At 45.6% G+C, this 17,141-nt stretch overlaps 1 protein-coding gene across 6 annotated transcripts in view; it reads right to left on the reverse strand.

Moving 5' to 3' along the window:
* PIK3CD (phosphatidylinositol-4,5-bisphosphate 3-kinase catalytic subunit delta) overlaps positions 1–17,141 on the reverse strand; it is a 33,375-nt gene that overhangs the window by 5,334 nt on the left and 10,900 nt on the right. For 5 of the 6 annotated variants that reach the window (XM_042794143.1, XM_042794146.1, XM_042794145.1 and 2 more), the window contains 19 exons: positions 16,768–16,997; positions 15,740–15,919; positions 14,948–15,097; positions 14,530–14,619; positions 13,065–13,286; positions 9,721–9,817; positions 9,179–9,309; positions 8,191–8,250; positions 7,821–7,988; positions 6,911–7,032; positions 6,604–6,747; positions 5,814–5,913; positions 4,782–4,960; positions 4,480–4,589; positions 3,795–3,873; positions 3,373–3,540; positions 2,449–2,572; positions 668–813; positions 281–413 (listed from right to left, as the gene is read on the reverse strand). In XM_042794143.1, the coding sequence (XP_042650077.1) occupies positions 281–413; positions 668–813; positions 2,449–2,572; positions 3,373–3,540; positions 3,795–3,873; positions 4,480–4,589; positions 4,782–4,960; positions 5,814–5,913; positions 6,604–6,747; positions 6,911–7,032; positions 7,821–7,988; positions 8,191–8,250; positions 9,179–9,309; positions 9,721–9,817; positions 13,065–13,286; positions 14,530–14,619; positions 14,948–15,097; positions 15,740–15,919; positions 16,768–16,997 (2,633 nt within the window). Of the gene's footprint in view, positions 1–280; positions 414–667; positions 814–2,448; positions 2,573–3,372; positions 3,541–3,794; positions 3,874–4,479; positions 4,590–4,781; positions 4,961–5,813; positions 5,914–6,603; positions 6,748–6,910; positions 7,033–7,820; positions 7,989–8,190; positions 8,251–9,178; positions 9,310–9,720; positions 9,818–13,064; positions 13,287–14,529; positions 14,620–14,947; positions 15,098–15,739; positions 15,920–16,767; positions 16,998–17,141 lie in introns of those variants that run through there. The other variant, XM_042794147.1, reaches the window with a different exon arrangement.

Raw genomic sequence — 17,141 nt, forward strand, 5'->3', positions numbered from 1 at the left:
AGTTAGGAGGCAAGCCTGCAACCAAAGAGCTATCTCCTCCCCTGCAAGCTGGTTCTCCAAGGTACCTGCTGCCTTTGTGCTGAAGAAGCTGAAATTATTTCCTGAGCACCAGGATCTGGCATTTCTGATGTCTTGCACGTGAACACTGGGACATCTACTCATGAATTTTTGAGCTCATTTAATTCTAAGAATACACCCTTCCACACTGAACTCCTCCTCCTCACTGAGCTACAAGATCAGGTATTCAGTTCTAACCATACCTTGGCTCTGCTTTTCTTACCTTTAGATACTGAATGTCTTTAGAGCAGCTGAGTTCTGGCAGGCCAGCAGCTTTCATCAGTGCAAACAAGTGCAGGAAGAGAAGACCATGGCGCCTCAGAATCATATAGGCTTTTTCACAATACCCCCTGAACCTGTTCAGAAAGGAAGATGAGGCAAAGGAGTCAAGACCTCAAGCTATGTAATTTTATAAAGCAAGACTGTGTATTAGTCTGAAGCGGGCTGTCCATATGGATGACTACCAAGCTCTTTTACCTTCTTTAACAGGTAGATAGTAATATAGTTACTTGTATAGACAGCTATAGGCTAGCTACACATGATTAGTGGAAATAAAGTCTGAAAATTCAAAGCTTAGAAAGCTTAAGTCAAGTTTACTGCTGCAACTTACCTTTCAAACTTCTCATTGTTGTTAGTTTTTCCTTGCTGGATGACATGCACAAAGTCATAGGTTAAGATGAAAGGAACTCGTTCTCTATTAATACCAAATTTAGTCTTGAAGTTCCCCAAAAAGTGACCAAAATCAATATGGAACAGCTGAAAATAAGGACAAAAAAGGTGTTTTCAGAACAGTATCCATTTTAGCTGATCAGTGTTGAGTTCTCTTCACACTTCCTCTATTCAAAAGATACTGACCATAGGATTTTGGGAGGGAGAAAAATGGCTTCTCCCACAGCACTCCTCCTTTGGCAGAAGAGGCAGTATTTACTTGCCAAGATATTCTCTAGTGTAATTAGATGTTGGATAGGAGAGGCACTTACCTCTTCAATACTTGATATATCTAAAGAAATTTCTGGTTTTTATAAAGCCTTAGTGTGTCACTAAGTAGAAGCAGAGAGAGACCTAAACCGGACACCCTGCCAGTGCGGTCTGCAGTCCCGGGTAGTATGTGGAAAGATGATGTCCTGTTTTGAAGTTGCTACAAAATATTACTTGCTCAAGTAAGGCCTTTTTTTTGTTGTTTTGGGTTTTTTTTGCTTGTTTGTTTGGGTTTTTTTGAATACCAAGCATGGTGAAGCGGTTGCACCACTAGTGGAAGGAGGGGAGGCGGACTCTGTGCAGAGCCTTGCACACGATGGCAGTGTCACAGAGCCCAGGAGGACAAACCCCGGGGCTGTAACACCACAGGGCATCAGCTCCCCGCTGTGGGCAAAGACCTGAGTGGCCTCTGCTCTGCAGAAGCAGCTTGTGAGCTCCCTGCCCCGCGCTTGGGAACAGGGAGAGGCAGTCCTAGGTGAGGGCTGCTGCTGGTCACTGCCCCGGCAGGGACGCGAGTGTCATGTTGTCAAGTGCCACAGTGTCTCTGTCCCTGCTGCGACCCTGAAACAAAGGCACTACCAGGGTCCTCTGACCACCACTCCTTGATTTACAGGAATAAGATGTAGAGGAGTGGGATGCTACACAGAAAGCAGGCAGACAGTTGCGCATACCTGAGAGATAATATTTTTAAGAAATAGCTGATGTTTTGAGACTCCTGTCTAACTAGCTGACTTCAGTGGACCTGCAGGAGACTTACCTTGCACCATCTAGCACAGGCTTGTTTTAGGCTTTATAGATAGATAGCTTAGACTTCCTCCTTTACCAAAATATTACTGATGTAGTTTAGTACATACCCTGTTAACAAAGGCATTTTCTTTTTCCTAGTTTTGCCTTTTGTCTTCCAAATTGGTACAGGTACTGATGTGAAATTAAAACTGTACTGATCACTTGCATTCATTTAAAACAAACAAACTACAACATTTTTTTCTAGGGTGAAGGCTATAAATATAACAGCTTGGGTAAGTAAGTGAGGATCTTACCTAGCAACTACAAGCAGTTTGTGACTGTTGAAGCCTAGTGAGTCTTCAGACTGATAAGCACAGTGCTTGAGTTTGCATCTGCAGACAATTTTAGGTCTGAGAGGTATGAATCACTCCACTGTAATTTCCAAGTGGGTATTATAACAGCACCAGCTGCTGGCAGTGATGCTTACAGAAGTGTAATTCAAATTAGAAACTGTATTTACCCTCTTACTGATAGAAGCTACTGAGAATACTTGTCCTTTCTGCCTCAGGGCTGGAAGGTGAGGTACATTCCTTAGCAGTAGGATTGCACAGGGATGTATCCGTCCATTGCTAAATAGCATTCACTCCCCTCTTCCAGTACTTCAGCAGCAGCAGTGAATCCCCATACCTGTCCCGTTTCCCGGATCATGATGTTATCACTGTGCCGGTCACCTATCCCCAGCACATATGTTGCCACGCAGTACCCAGCACAGGAAAGAGTGAACTCTTCAATAGCTTGTTCTAATGCATCACTAAAGAGGGTAAGAAAAAGATCAAAAGGAAATTTTACTGTGAACACCGGTATTTCATCACTGGAAGAGTTGTTTTTATAGCTTCCCCCATGCAAACCTGCAGGAGAAGGTAAGGGAATCGTGTTTGATTTTGTGTAGTGTTTTCCAGAGACACTACTCCCAGTCATGCTTTACAAAAAACTAGCTGCAGTAACAACTGTCTGTAATGGGAAGAGGTCTGGATAAGGTTGAGCCCACAATCTCAACACAAATGGTTTAGTCTCAACTAAATTAACTCAGTTCAAGATCTCCACAGATCCGAAAGATAAAGTAGGCTCCTACAATAATTCCCATTGGTGCCCTGCTACATCACAGTAGCACTGATGCATTGCTGCTGTCCATTTCTGTATCTAGTAAAACACCAAGCTACGTGGCTTTTGTGCCACTTTACCTCCCAGTTTTGGCATTACTCCTCCTGCCCCTTTTCCAGCTGCCACCATGCTGACTCCCTATCTCTGGAGAAAGTACTGGGACAACAAGAAGATCAAGGTTTAGGATCCAGCTTGCGGACGGGGCTACCTTAAGCTGTCAAAGATCAAAAAAGCTTGCACACGGTAACCCAGATGCCTCCACTTCTGCTCGAGACCCACACAGACCCATATGATGCCTTCCAGTGTGCCAGGCCGTGAAGCGGCCCTAGATATTGTGGGACAGCTTGGAAATATGTGTAACTGAAGGAAAAAATTGAACAAAGCAGAAGAAATGTTGCTAGATGGAGGGAAGCAGCAAAGCAGCACCGAGTAAAAGGTGAGTCCACTTACCCTGGGTTCTTGGATTTTAGCCAGTTCAGCAGCGCATCCTTGTTGAAGGCTGCAGTGGCTGCCATGTTGCTCTTTTTCAGCTGGATGTTGGCAATGGTGTCTGAATGCATGACGACTTCTATCAGCCCAGTCTTGTCTCCTGTGGAGAGGCAGCCATAAGGGGTCATCCTGCAGAGATGAAAGAAACCCTTCCACTGAAATCTTGCCCAGAATGGGGTTGTGTTGACTTGTAAGTTTTCCCTTGTCTGCCATGTCTGCTCAACAGCTACTCTGCATTTCTACGCCTCAGTACCACACAACCTGACCAGCTGCGCATGGAATACTAGACAGACCTGGCAGGGACAAAATAAGCTTGCAGATAAAATGGCCTCACCACAGGTGATTTACCATCGCGGTAGGACAACTCTGTGCACATTCCTCACCTCAGGTCCAGGCCCTCCTGCTTCCACAGGACGTCCATCAACTGGATCATCTGCAGAGTCAGCATGTCCTGGCGAAGATCTGTGCAGCATTACAAAGGAAAAAAAGGGTCCTAAGTGCCTCCCATCCTCTTGGGCTCCTGTAAGTGGCACTTGTTCTGCCCCTGAAGCAGGCTGCTAGAGGGGCCTCTGCCATCTTTGGCACCTGCTGGGTCTAGCTCATAAAGAACATCAGCACCCATCAACACTGCAGCAAAACCACTATACTGGATACCTTAACTCAGACACGATCACACTAATGGAGAGATACACTACTTCACTTTGCCAAAGCTCTTCCCAGCGTAGTCAATGTAGGACTTTAGAGAACACCTGTCTGCACAGAACAGGGAGCAGCAGCCACTCCATCCCTCCACAGCCCAGACTGCTGTAGCTCTTTCAGACCTCACGTCAGGTTTCTTTTTACTGCGTAAGGGTATCCAGCTACTACTGTGCTAAAGTCTTAACAAAGAGGGCGGCAATGAAATATAAAGGCGAGTTTATTCTGACTCCAAATTACTGTCAAAACACTCAACATGTTGATGGTCCTCATTTATACAACCTCTTAATCGTCCAGATGTAGGCCCCCTCACCACAATAAATATTTAAGACTTATGCATGTGAAAAACATATCCTTTAAAGACTGACTTACCATCTCCATTTTTAAAAATAATACCCACTCCACCTCCACCTGTCTCTTCATTATTAAACACAATCCATAAAGGCTTCATTTTGGAGTCCATAAAGGTGCACTGATCCACACTAGAGGAAACAATATTACCATCAGAGTTTCCATCTATTGAAAAAGCAGCCAAAGCTGCATAATTCAACAACATCTAGAAATGCTAACAGATTGGTGACTTCCAGGAGAGGACCTTGGGGTAACCAGAAGTCTGGCTCTACTGCTGAACATAGCCTGGGGCACAAATTAAGAGATGCAGTTATCTTCCTTACCAAACTTCAGCGAGGATAATGTTGGGGTTCAGGGGGGACTGGAGGTGGGAAAGTGCTTCAAGGTAAGTTTCCTGCTTCATGCACACATGCATCAGCTCCTTGGTTTGAGGCTTGGCAGCCTTCTGAGAACTCACTTTAACAAAGTCATTCAGAGCTTTCATCTTGTTGAGTGCTTCTCCCTGAAAAAAGGGAGGGATAGAACACGGTTACCAAATACGAAATTGCTAGAGAAAGCTTAAAAACTATTAAAATCTACTGTGAAATTTAAACCTTGGTTGTATCGCTTACCTTCTCTTCAACTTGTGAAAATTTCAGAGATTGCAACAAAACAAATATAGTAGTATTGGCCTGAGGAAGATCTGTAATCAAATATGGATATTCTGCTGGGCACAAATGCATTGCAAGGTAATGGCTGCACCAGGAATACTGCACATGATCAAGCACCAAAGGAAGAAGTGAGGTGCAGTGGCTAGGAAAGTGAGGATGAGACCTACAGCCCCTGCCCTAAAATGCTTTTGGGGTGTTCTGGTTATGCAGAAGTGCCACTCCGTCTTGAAATTAGAAGGAGCACTGGTTTGTGGGTACATCTTAGATATGATATGAGTCCCTCACCTCTGAATTAGGTACAGTGAGCCTTGAAAGATAATACAGAAGTTTTAGAGAGTGGGCAAACAGCAGGATTACCTCCACCCAGCAACTGAAGAGTACGCTGCTCTGAATCAGCCAGCCAGTTGTGATCAGCTCCTACTAAACAGTAACTCATTCAACTCATCTAGTAACAGCAGTGCTCTTTGAACATTTCAAACCATCCTAGATACACAGTGTAGTTTGGGACACATGCGGGTGAGTAAGATATGAGCAAAGTCACATGTGATGGGGAACTCCAGGCTCTTAATAGGATAGGCCAAAACCAATACAGCAGTTAAAAGCCTTTTTCTGCATTACTGATAACATTAAGTTGGAAAAGCTAACAGCTGAGAACCAGCTCCAAGCAAGAGGGAAATCAACCTTATGGCTAAAAGCAATTTCTACCTGTTTCATTAAAACTTTCATATGGTGGGTGCTGCCTCTGCAGTATGCTTCCAGGATCAGGCCAAACCTCAAGGCAACTGCAGGAACGTGCATTTCTGACCTAGGGGAAGAACGGATGTTAAAGCAATTCTGACTCACTGCAGCAAGTGACTAATTCTCCCATTCAGGCCAGCACAAGGATGGGGAGGAGAGGAGGATGCAGAATAATAGCTGCTGTTTAGATTCTTTCTATATACTGGGGAGGGACAAAAAACTCACCCACCCCAGAAAGTGATGTAGAAACGCCATTGCTTGAAGTGATGAGACATCCCTCTGGATGACTACATTGCTAACCACTCCTCTGAGAACATGACTTAAGGAGCAAGGACAGTGCAGAGCCCATGGCTCAGAACTGGCAGGTGGCCATGGATGTCTAAAGTAGATTTCAACTCACAGGCATGAGTATACATATATAAATTCTGAAAAGAGAACCTAACCCTAACACCACCACACCCACAACAACAAAAGGAAGAACTAACAAACAAGGATTTTGCATCCTCCTAGCGTAACCCTAATTCAGCCTCCCAGAGTTAAAAGCAGCAGTTCCTGGGTTTTGGTAATCACAGCAAGGAAATCCCACCAATGCTTTGATGAAAGGCACTAGCTAAACACAGTCAATAGCCTTTAAATAAGTACCCTGGCACCTATACACACAGATATGCTCGCTGTCTTACTCCAGAGCAGTGAGGAAACCAGTAAATGCTGCTTTCACTTGATTACTGAGAAAGAGCGCAACACATTTGCTGTTTACCTCAGATGCCAGAAGAGGAAGTGGCCGATCTTGCGGTTGGATAATGCCCTGTCCAGCAGGAACTTGGTTAATTCACAGTCTAAATAGGATTCATACTTAAGCACCTGGACAAGCTGTAGCAGGTATTGGAACAATTCGTGATCTCTGTGGATAGAAAGGAAAAATAAAAGACAACCGTATCTTTACTGCAACACGTGTACTTGCAAAAACTGTAGACACAAGACTGTCAGGCTTGTTCACAGTCCCCCTCAGCAGCCCTAACATAAATAGAAAGGGGCTCTGCATATCCCTTGTGGATGACACTTACGTCAGCTTCTTTAATGAGTTGATAGCAAAGGAACCAACATAACGGTCAGGGAAGCTAAAATCCAGTAGCTCCAAGGCATTCAGGACAGGCAACTCTGGCCAGGTCTGAAGCAGTGAAATCATCTGTAAGGGGAAAAAAGAAAAAAAAAAAAAAGAACAAGGCTTTTATGACAATGGATATGAATCTCCTGATGGAAGAGGAGCTCCTCTGTGGCAGGTCACTATAGATACTTCAGAGCAAGTTTGCAGACACCAGGTTAAAACCCATCAGTCCAAACTTTCTAGCAAGCTGACAGGGGGGAGCCACCCAAGTCCACGGCAGGGTTACATTTGCTGTGCCACTATTAGTGGAATAAGCTCTTTGGGAAAAACACTTTTCTGCAGCGTAATAATGTAGACTAGAAAGGGACCTTTAGAAGGTCCTGTCAAAGCTCCTGAAGCAAGGAAGGATGAGCAGCACAGACACCCTTCCTAACTGATGTCTGACATTCTCAATGGAAGAGATTCCCTGACTCCCCAAGGTCACTTATACTAGTCTCTCATTATCAGTTAAGAATATTCAATCCAAGTATTATTTCTGCTAGGAACTGAACAGATTTTTTCTTGCCTCCAGTTTCTAGAGGGACGAAGCAAGACCTTGTTGGCCACAAATGAGTCTGGGACAGTGCACAGAGCCAAGCAGAGCCCAGAAGGGCCAAACCTCAACTCAGCTGGAAACCACTCAGCATACATGCGCAGTGACCGGCTGAGAACAGAAAATCTTCCTCAGCCTCAGTGATGCCAAACCTACCAGCACATGGGCACTGCCGAACATCCCCTGCTAAGCTGGCCTCCCAAACACAACACAGGAACGTAGATGCTGAAAGATGGATCAAAAAAGGAGCCCTGGCTGCCAACCCCAGCATCCTCACCTGGGCAACGTCTTCATGCTTGTTCCATTTGGTGATGATAAGCAGCTTTGCTAAAGCTTGCGGGTACTGGTCACGGATATCGTATCTCATCTTCCATACCAGGTCTTTCTCATGCTCATATAGTTCAGTGTGGCTCCTCCGCTCCAGTATCTCCTTCAGTTGCAGCTTCTGCTCATGGCAATCACAGGAAAGAGCATACACAGCGCTCAGTCTCAACCCAGAGGACTTGCTCAGCCCAGAGAAACCCTGTAGGGCTGGGGCATGACCCAGTTTGGTGAAAAGAGCTGGTTGGGGGTAAGGTAGAAATGTGTAACTTTATCTATGAGACCAGGCTTGCACACAGCTGAAAAACTGACTCCAGAAGACTCACCTCCTCAGGATCTTCTGGTGCAGTACGGGGTTGCTCTCCATTCCTCCCCAACTCCAGCAGCTGACATACAAAATAAAGAGTCTGAGAAAGGCTCCTCATTTCCTCTGTACTTCTAGCTCACCAGCACTTCAGGCATTTGTGCTGCATTTAGAGATCAGTCACTTGCCACCTCTGGAGAAAGGAATCACACCACTCACACAGCCCACGTGTAAGTACTGTACTCAGCAGGACCCCTCTGCTCAGAGGTGTAACCTGACCGCCCCCTCAAGCCCCTTCCCTGGTAGTGACAAGAACGAAGGGGTGAGTCCTTTTCCCAAAAAGGGCACATCTGCACACCCATACAGTTCGTGAGCAGGGGCTCTGGGTCACCAAGCTCCAGGCTAACACGAGCCATTCCAGATTCTTAGAGCTGGCATGAGTTTGCCAAGCAAAGCGCTCTGCCCGAGCCACCTCGCTCCCCAGCACAACCCGCTAAAGCTTCTGAGCCAGAACATGCGTCATGGGGGAGCATGCATGTATGTCCCTGGCAGAGCAGATCTCCTTTCTTTCCGGTAACGAGCACATTGCTTCTTCTACTTTGTCTGGCCCGTTGCAGTGACAGATGGAAAATCCCCATACCACACAGCATGTTATCAGTCTGTGCTGAAAGGGAGGGAGCTGTCTACTTCCACTCATTTCCCTTTTTATTCTTCTTTCCTATAGAGCCTTATGCTATCTGCAGTTTAAAGGCAGCTCAGTTAAACCCATTTTTTAAACAAATGCCCATCTATAAGGGCAGCTTTACCTCAGTAATTCACAGGTTGGAAAAGTACTCACTCAAAGGTCCATTAGTTAAAAAGTCAAATTTTTGATTAACAATATCTATTAAGCAGCTTTGCTTGTACCCAGTCCCTGTCGACAGCTGCCCAAGAGACAATGACACTGAATGCTCCTGCACCAGAAAAGCTAGGGAATTTCTGTGTCAAAAAAAATTGTCCATGTCCCCTACCTGCTCAAACGATGGGTAATACACAGGATGCGATGCAACGCTGGGGAAGCAGATGACCAAGGCTGCTGCACTTTCTGTGTTGGGGTTGCACTGTACCGTGCCCATGGGGTTCAGAAGTTCCCCTTTCTCATCTGAAAAGCAAAGTACATAAACCCATTAACACAAATTTTCTGAATCTTCTGCTTCGGTCCAGAAAGCAGAGCACAGCCTGCTTCCAGCTCTGTCACTGGGCACTGCCTGGCCCTGAGCAGCTCAATTCATTTTCCTGACCTCTCACAAGCAAAGTGTACATGACACCTGTAGGACAGCAGCAACCTCTTATGTCACACGTGCAGTGCCAAGCAAAATAAGGCCTTCATCTTGGCAGGGCTCTAGATGCCATCACAATATAGAGCAGGAACCCCACTGGGTCCGCTAGTCTGAACTATTACAGCCCCTCTTACAACTACAGGGCAGCAATGCAGAATGTAGGGTGTCTCCTGCCTTTGTGGTAGAGACTAAAAGACACAAAAGAATACAGTAGCTCTGTCTCCTGAAGTTACCTGGAAAGGAGGACCACATGTGCAAGCAGCATTCCCCTGTTTTCAGCTGGTCCTTATAGTCAAAGAGCATGACATTCACCCAGGCAATTGGGCAGTCCTGCAGAGCAAAGAAAGCAGCTCATTTGGGTGGTGTAACTGCAAAAGCTGGATGAAGGGAAGAGAAGAACTAACAAGTGAGACATCCCCATGCAAAGCAAAGCCCTCACAATAGCTAGGAATAGTAAGTTATTTAATCTTGATAATTTCCAAGTGTGCAAATTGCTACACAGAACGCTACAGACAGGTAACCTCCCATTCAGGAGTACACAGGCACCCCATCACCAAAGAACGGTTGTAAAGAATATACCATCGCAAGTAGCTGTGCCGGCCTGTCTGTCCACCTTCTGAGTTCTCCTAACAGAGTACAACATGGCATCAAATTCAGACATTTGCCAAACCTGGGGTCTTTTGTGTAGTGCTGAATGGCACCAAACACTCCCCACAAATACGTCTAAAACTTCATCACCCAATATTTTGCATAGCTGAAGAATCTCTAAGTTTCTGGGTGAGGCCTTGCAACTCTACACCAATAATATTTGAAGGAGCTATGACATATTTACTTCATATATTTCACAGTTTGAGGGGGAGGGAGAGAAACCTTAATTTTGAAACGGGGAACAGTTACCACAACTTCAGAAAACTAGGCAAAGAATGCTACATATATCTGATAACAGGAAGAAAAGGCTTGGCTCCTTCATACAGTAATAAACACTGTCTATAGAAATAAAACTTTACGCTGCCAATCCCTCACACTCCACAAAATAAAACCCAAAAGTCCAAGCCAATCACACAAGCCAGTCTCATTTTGGAGGTAGGAGACCCCAGCAAGCAAAGCGGCTGGGACATGGCCAAGAAAGAGAACCCGTCTCCCTGCTCTAACTCAGTTCCCCGCCAACGGAGCAGACAGACAAATTCCACAAGTGACCTAAGATTTCCTGCAGTCAGGTTCCCTGAATGGAACAGTTTACTTCATATAACAGTTTCAGCAACACCAGCATTTCAGTCAGCTGCTCAGAAAACACCGAGGCTTAAGCATACGCTAGCACAGAAACTGATTTGCAAAGAGGTTGTGAGGCAAAATTCTAGTGAGACGCACCCACAAACGGTGTAGTATCTGAAGGGAACCACAGCAAGACATCTTCTTGTTCCACTGAGACATTCTCAAGAATGTATCAGGCTTACCCTGAAGGTATGCCAAAGGAGTTGGAGGTAGCAAAGTCAGCATTTTCACATAATCACTTCCAAGTGTCATCTCAGAAACCTTTGAGTTGATTTGATTAGACTAAGTATCTTCAGTAAAATCCCATTTGAGATCAGCTTCCAGATCATAGGGAAAAGCCAAACAAAACACCACCAACAGCAATAACCTTTTCTAACACAGTAAATGACATCAAACCACAGCACAGAGCCTGCCAAAACACAAGGCAAGATTTCTGGTGGATAAGGTCCAGCAAAGCAACCATTCAGCACTGTAAGGACAGAAACATCTTCTGCATGACTTACAGAAACACTGAAAGCCAACCCTCTGGGTGACATTAACCCTCTGACTCATCTCAGTCAGTCTGCAAGCATGCCTGTTTTTGTGGCAGCAAATGACTTAGTCCCACCTATCTGCTCTGGACAGTCTGCACAGACAAACAACATGCATGTAATTAACCTCCGAGTACTGTAAGCAAAGCAATCAAAAAGATTAGTCATCAAAAAGACAAATCAGCATCCACTCCAACTGTAACCTCCTCTTACAAATCATTTTGAATGACACCTGGGCACCTCACTCAGAGCAGCAGTTGACCATGTGGAAAAACCCATTTCCACAGAGTTCAGCTGCAGCAAATATTGTGATTTTATATTAAGGACTCTCCACCAGAATGCAGAACACACATGAGCAAGATCCTCTTAACAACTCAACTTAACCAGGCTGGTTTTGTTTTGCCAATCAGAATAGCAAGATTTCCTTCTGACTGCTTCAAAACTGAAAATTACTCCACTGTGACCACAAAAATGCAGCCAGTGGATGAATCACATATTCTGTTGAACAAAAGCCTCCAGCAGGAGTTGGAGTTCTGCTATTCTTAAATTAAAAAAAAAAAAAACAAAAAAAAAACCCACAAACAAACAAAACCCCAAACAATGAACAAACCCAAACAAACAATTAAAAAAAAAAAAACAACAAACAAACAAGACAAAAAAAAAAAAAAACAAAAAAAAACAACAAACCAACAACAACAAACAAACAACCACCTACAATAAAAAGGTTGATCCTAGTCCTGGCCTCAAAATGCTTCCAGTCTGAAGTCTCCGACCCAGAAATTGGTCCACACAAAGCAAGACTCATGGGTTGCCTGTTGCTCCCCAGACATTAAGGCACTGTAACCCCGAGACCCCTATTTATGTCAACACAACAAAGCTCAGTGAGCCTCTGAGCAGTAAAAAGGAGCTAGCAGAACCGAGACTAACGTCTTCTGCGATCACATTTATCAGTCCGTCATTTCTCTGCACCTTAGTACAGGTGGCATGAGTAATCCTCTCTTTAAAGCATGGCAACAGTGTTGTAGTAGCTGCAGAAACTATAATTTGCAGAGGAACAAATGCATTTTTTGCTCATAAAGAAAACTTCACATAAGAAGAGTTAGAGGCATCATGCTTAAGTTACAGCAATGGGAAACCAGCAATTCAATCACAGGCTGCACTTAATTCTACTTTTAGTTACTGAATTATTAGTGGGCTAGAAGTTTTGAAATAGAGGTGAGGAAAATGAGATACATCACTATATCTCTGATTCAGAAGCTCAAAACAAGAGCTTCCAAAGTGATTTAACACTTTCTGTCAGTTTGCAGCATCTGAACAGTAACCTTGAAGATTCTGTACTTTCATTTTACCTCACCTAAAGCTTTGCTGCAACCAATGTTTACATTCCTCATTTTCTTCCCCCTTCTTAGCTGTTCATTTGCTCCCTGGGGGATTGCATGAAAGACCTTACTAGAAAGAAGATGCAACACAGAAGATGGTTTAACCTCAACTACAAAACAAGGAAGTTGTGGAACAGCAAAATGGAGACACTAACACAAATTATTCCCTTTTATGCGCATTCAGATGCTGGGTATGTTTCTTAATGGTCTTTCTGGACAAGAAATTACATTTAAACCACCTTTTCTACGGGCAGACACTCCTCAGTTTCCTGTTCCTGTTTAAAAAGTTACTGGCCATCGTTTCATAAGCTCTTTTATTAGTAACACCTTCTTCTGAAAGCAAAGTGCTCCCCAGCACTGGCAAGCCTGGCTCAGTCCCATACTGGCTTTACTTACAGCTTTCTTGGACTTCTTCTTGGTGGAACGTGCTTTCTTTGCCTTCTCAATGACAGCATAGAGGGCGAAGCACAGCCGTGCCATACGGGGAAGATCACAGATGTTAATATCAAAGTCCAGCCTCTGCTTCCACACTGGCTCTGAGCATACATTCACTTCAGAGCTTGACACTGTCTTGCACAGCATCTCATTGCCATGAAAGAGACCTGCTTGCACCACCAGCTGAGGGAAAGAAATAAGAGAACACCATGAATCCACAGAGACTTGACCTGTTTGCTGAAGACACACAATTAGAAGAGGAATGGGACAGGACATCCACTCCCCTGAACAGGATACCCTACTCATGTGTCTTTCCCAAGTCATTAAAGTTCCTTAGTTTTCCTCTTTACTCAACTTCAGCAGGGGCATCGTAATCTTTTTACTTCATGCAGACTCGCAAGAGCTGCTTCATCATTGCAAAATGCTTGGGTAATCCATTGGCAAGAGTATTACAGGTTTCATCCTGTAAAGCCAGGCAATATAAATATTCCCCAAACCTTGTCCCTGAGATGCTGCAAAAGCTCAGGAACCTGTCATGCTGAAAGAGCAGGGCAGACACCAAGAGCTGGGCAAGTGCTTATGCCAAAGAGGAGGCAAAGCAACATCACAGGAGAAGGGTACAGGCAGACAGCAGAGCCGCACATCAGGCCTGCAGCGCAGTGCCAGTGGGGAGCTGTCTCCAGGCACACAATTGCTTGCAAATCTGTACGCCTCTTACAGCCTGTCAGATCGCTGTACAGCTGATAGACCAAGCTCACCTCCAACTTTACCTCTTGGTACAGCATTGCTGGCTAGTCTGAATCACAGGAGTCCTCCCCAGGAGGAGCTCCCTGCAAATGACAGGGCACTGGGCAGAAAAAATAACTATTTCATTCCCTGTTTCTTTAATAAAGCCTTGCCCTGCAGAACACCTGTATACATGATATATTCTAGCCCTGTTTCCTTCCTTTCCCAAAGGGCAGCCCTTCCCCTTCTCATTCACCTGCTCCCCTTTCACTGCAAACACTCTGCAAAACCCAGGGCTTTGCTGCATCATGCTTTCTGCCTTAACTTTATCAGCCACCACCTCTCCCACCATTCTCTCTCCTCGGAGCTGAATCTCCCCTCTGCTTTTTGCAGGCTGCCCTGCCCCCTCCACACTGCTGTCAAGTGGTATTACCACAGGACAGCAGCTCTGTTTGCTACTCAGAAACTTTTGCAGAGGAGGTGTTTCTAAGAACGCATTGCTGGGCTGCTGGCTAGTAAGTTATTTTCTCCTTCCTGTCACGCTGCAGTTTAGAAACTGCCCAAAGGCTGAATGAAGCATGATGGAGGATCACGTGAGATCAAGCTGTTGGCTCCTGCTTTCCTCACCACACAAACAAGACACATGCAACCGGGAAAGCCAAAACACAAAACCAAAACCTCAAAGTGAGTCAGTACCTACCTTCATTCTCTCATCTGCATTGACCTTGCTGCCTTGCACCAGCTCAATGTAGAAAGACTGCTCTAAGGACCAGAGAGAACCGTAGTTTGGCTAGAAAGAGAAAAAAGTTCTGATCAGAAATGGATGCAACAAAGACTTCTCAAAGCCAGCACCAGACCTCATCTCTCATCACGTGCTTTTTGCTCCAACTGAAAAGAGCACTGTATTGCAGGTGGGCAGCATGAAGCCTGGGACAACCAGGGAAGTTGTGGAGGGAGCTTGAAGGCTGACTGGAAATTCCCAGCTCTTTGACCCCAGCTAGGAACCTGTCCTGAGCGAGGCAGGGAGAATCAGTTGCTGCTGCTCCCAGACAAGATCAGCATTTCCATCACTGGGTGAGTTGAGTGTGACCCCTCTCTGGCTCACTGTCCCCTTTTACCTTTTTCTTAGGGAGCGGGGGAGGCTTGGCAGACATCTTGGGGGGGCTGGCAATACAGTTGGTTTGCTCGTCTCTCATAGCAATGATGGTGGAGGAGTGCACCATGGTCAGGTGGGGCGTCAGGCCTCGGTGCAGGCAGCTGCAAATATACTGCAAAGAGAGGATAGAGTCAGCATGGATGAAAGGGAGCCAGGCATGCAAGAGCAGCCAAGAAAATCAGAACTGGCTGAAACAGAAACAGGTGGAACGAGTAAGGAAAGGACACAGCAACAATCAGAATTCAGTTTTAATTCATCTCTGCTTGCTTTATAAACCCACAACACACTGGACTCTTGTTGCCAGAACTGAGAATATGAAGTACCTTTTATAGCTGGCATTTTATCAACTGACTCAAGTGGCTGCATTAAGGGGAGACACTGAGAAGGATTCAGCACTCCCGACAGCAGTTTGCCCTGCCAGGGGAACACAGAATACAGGACTATTTGCCTAACTTTCAGAAAGAGAACCCCCAGGCCACCATGCAAGCAAACAGACATTTCCAGAACCATAGGCTATAAATGCATTTACACAGCACTTGGTACCCAGGGGCAGGCTGGACAAAAATGTAAGGATCTGTTATGTTGCTAGAAGTATCCCTTGCGCTAAGCAGTGTCCAGGTCCTGCCACTGATGTGTTGCACTCTTGCATCAGGATTACCTCCTTGATGGAGGATAACACATCTCAATCCACCCTCCCAGCAAGAGGCATCCATACGGGAACAGACTCATTGATAAAGCAAGACACAAAGCTCACCTGGAACTGGTACAGGGGGTAGTTCCCGTAGAGATATTCCCATTTCCCATTCACCTGCAGGGTGTAGTCCTCTGGGTTCTCCACTGTCTCATGGCGGAAGACAGTAGCCTGCTTCTTGATAGCGTAGCTCATTAATGTGATGGGGAACTCCTCTGGAGAGATCTGGAAAGTGAAGCTCTCCTGCAATCCCAACAACACAGCATACACTGTCAAATGCCAGCAAAGGGCTGAAATCAGCACAAGGAGCAGCAGTAGCTCAGGGGATACATACGTAACAACATTCCTGTTTCTGACAATAAAGAGAAGGATAGGAAGGCAGAATTACCCCCACACACACATTAGCAAAAAAAGTAGGGATGTTTGCCAAACTGGGCAGGAGCATGTTTCAGTAGCGCAAGCGCAAGGCTGGAAATCAGGAACTTCAAGTCCACTTTAGGCAGAATCACTACTTCATGTGGCTGCTAGTCATTAAAAATGTTCCCACTATCATTCCACCAGCAAGGCAGAGGGTGGCTAGGGTCACCATGCTCACAGGGCTCTGGAAGGCCCTTCTCCCATGGGGGTGGTTCCTGCTTCATGCCCAGGCACAACATGCAAAAAGAACATTATCCAAGGGTAGCAGGCAAGAATAGGGGCCCATGGGCAACACAGACCGATGCCTGCAAGCAGTGTATGCTGAGCATGAGCTGAGCAGACTCTTGGGCTTCAAAAGGAAAGGCAGGTATTGAATTCTGTGCTCCTCCCCTACCCAAAAAGCTTTCCACCACATGTACATGCAGCAACCTCAGCTACCAGCTAACCAGTACACCCAGCGCATGTTCAGGAAGGGGAACAGCTCCCTTGGTTGGAGGCTCAGAGTCTCCCTCCCAACCATCTCCACAGGCAAAGGAATCTGGAGAATGAAGATGAACACCAAACACATGGAAACACTGTCCACACACACATTATTCTGTCTCCAAATGCCCAAAGGTTCCCAAAGGGAAAGCACAAACCAGTTAAACATTGTCACAGAAAAGTTTGTGCTTTACCCCGCCAGACTGAAACTTGACGTTGACAAAAATGTTCTTGGTGGGGTTATGTAGAGGGCCAGTCCCAAGGACTTTGGCCATGGGCTCCAGCTGCAAGGGGAAGTTGTACTCCATCCAAGCTGCCCAGCTGAGCTGCTGCCGCTTTGCTGCTCTCTCCTCACAGAACTGGCACATTTTGGTGCGGAAATCATTCACCTCTGGATCCTGCACAGAGTCAAACTCATGCAAACCTAAGTGGAGAGTAAGACAGAAAGGCAAAATAAGCATCTGCTCCCAATGAAGGAAATGAGCCTTTGACGATCGTGTGTCTGTGAAACAGTCTTCCTAAACACATGCTTAATATTTGGCCAAAAGGAGAAGAGTCAGCCAAGCTA

The sequence above is a fragment of the Tyto alba genome, unplaced genomic scaffold (assembly GCF_018691265.1).
Source record: "Tyto alba isolate M040663 unplaced genomic scaffold, T.alba_DEE_v4.0 Super-Scaffold_20000042, whole genome shotgun sequence".
Taxonomy (NCBI): Eukaryota; Metazoa; Chordata; class Aves; order Strigiformes; family Tytonidae; genus Tyto; species Tyto alba.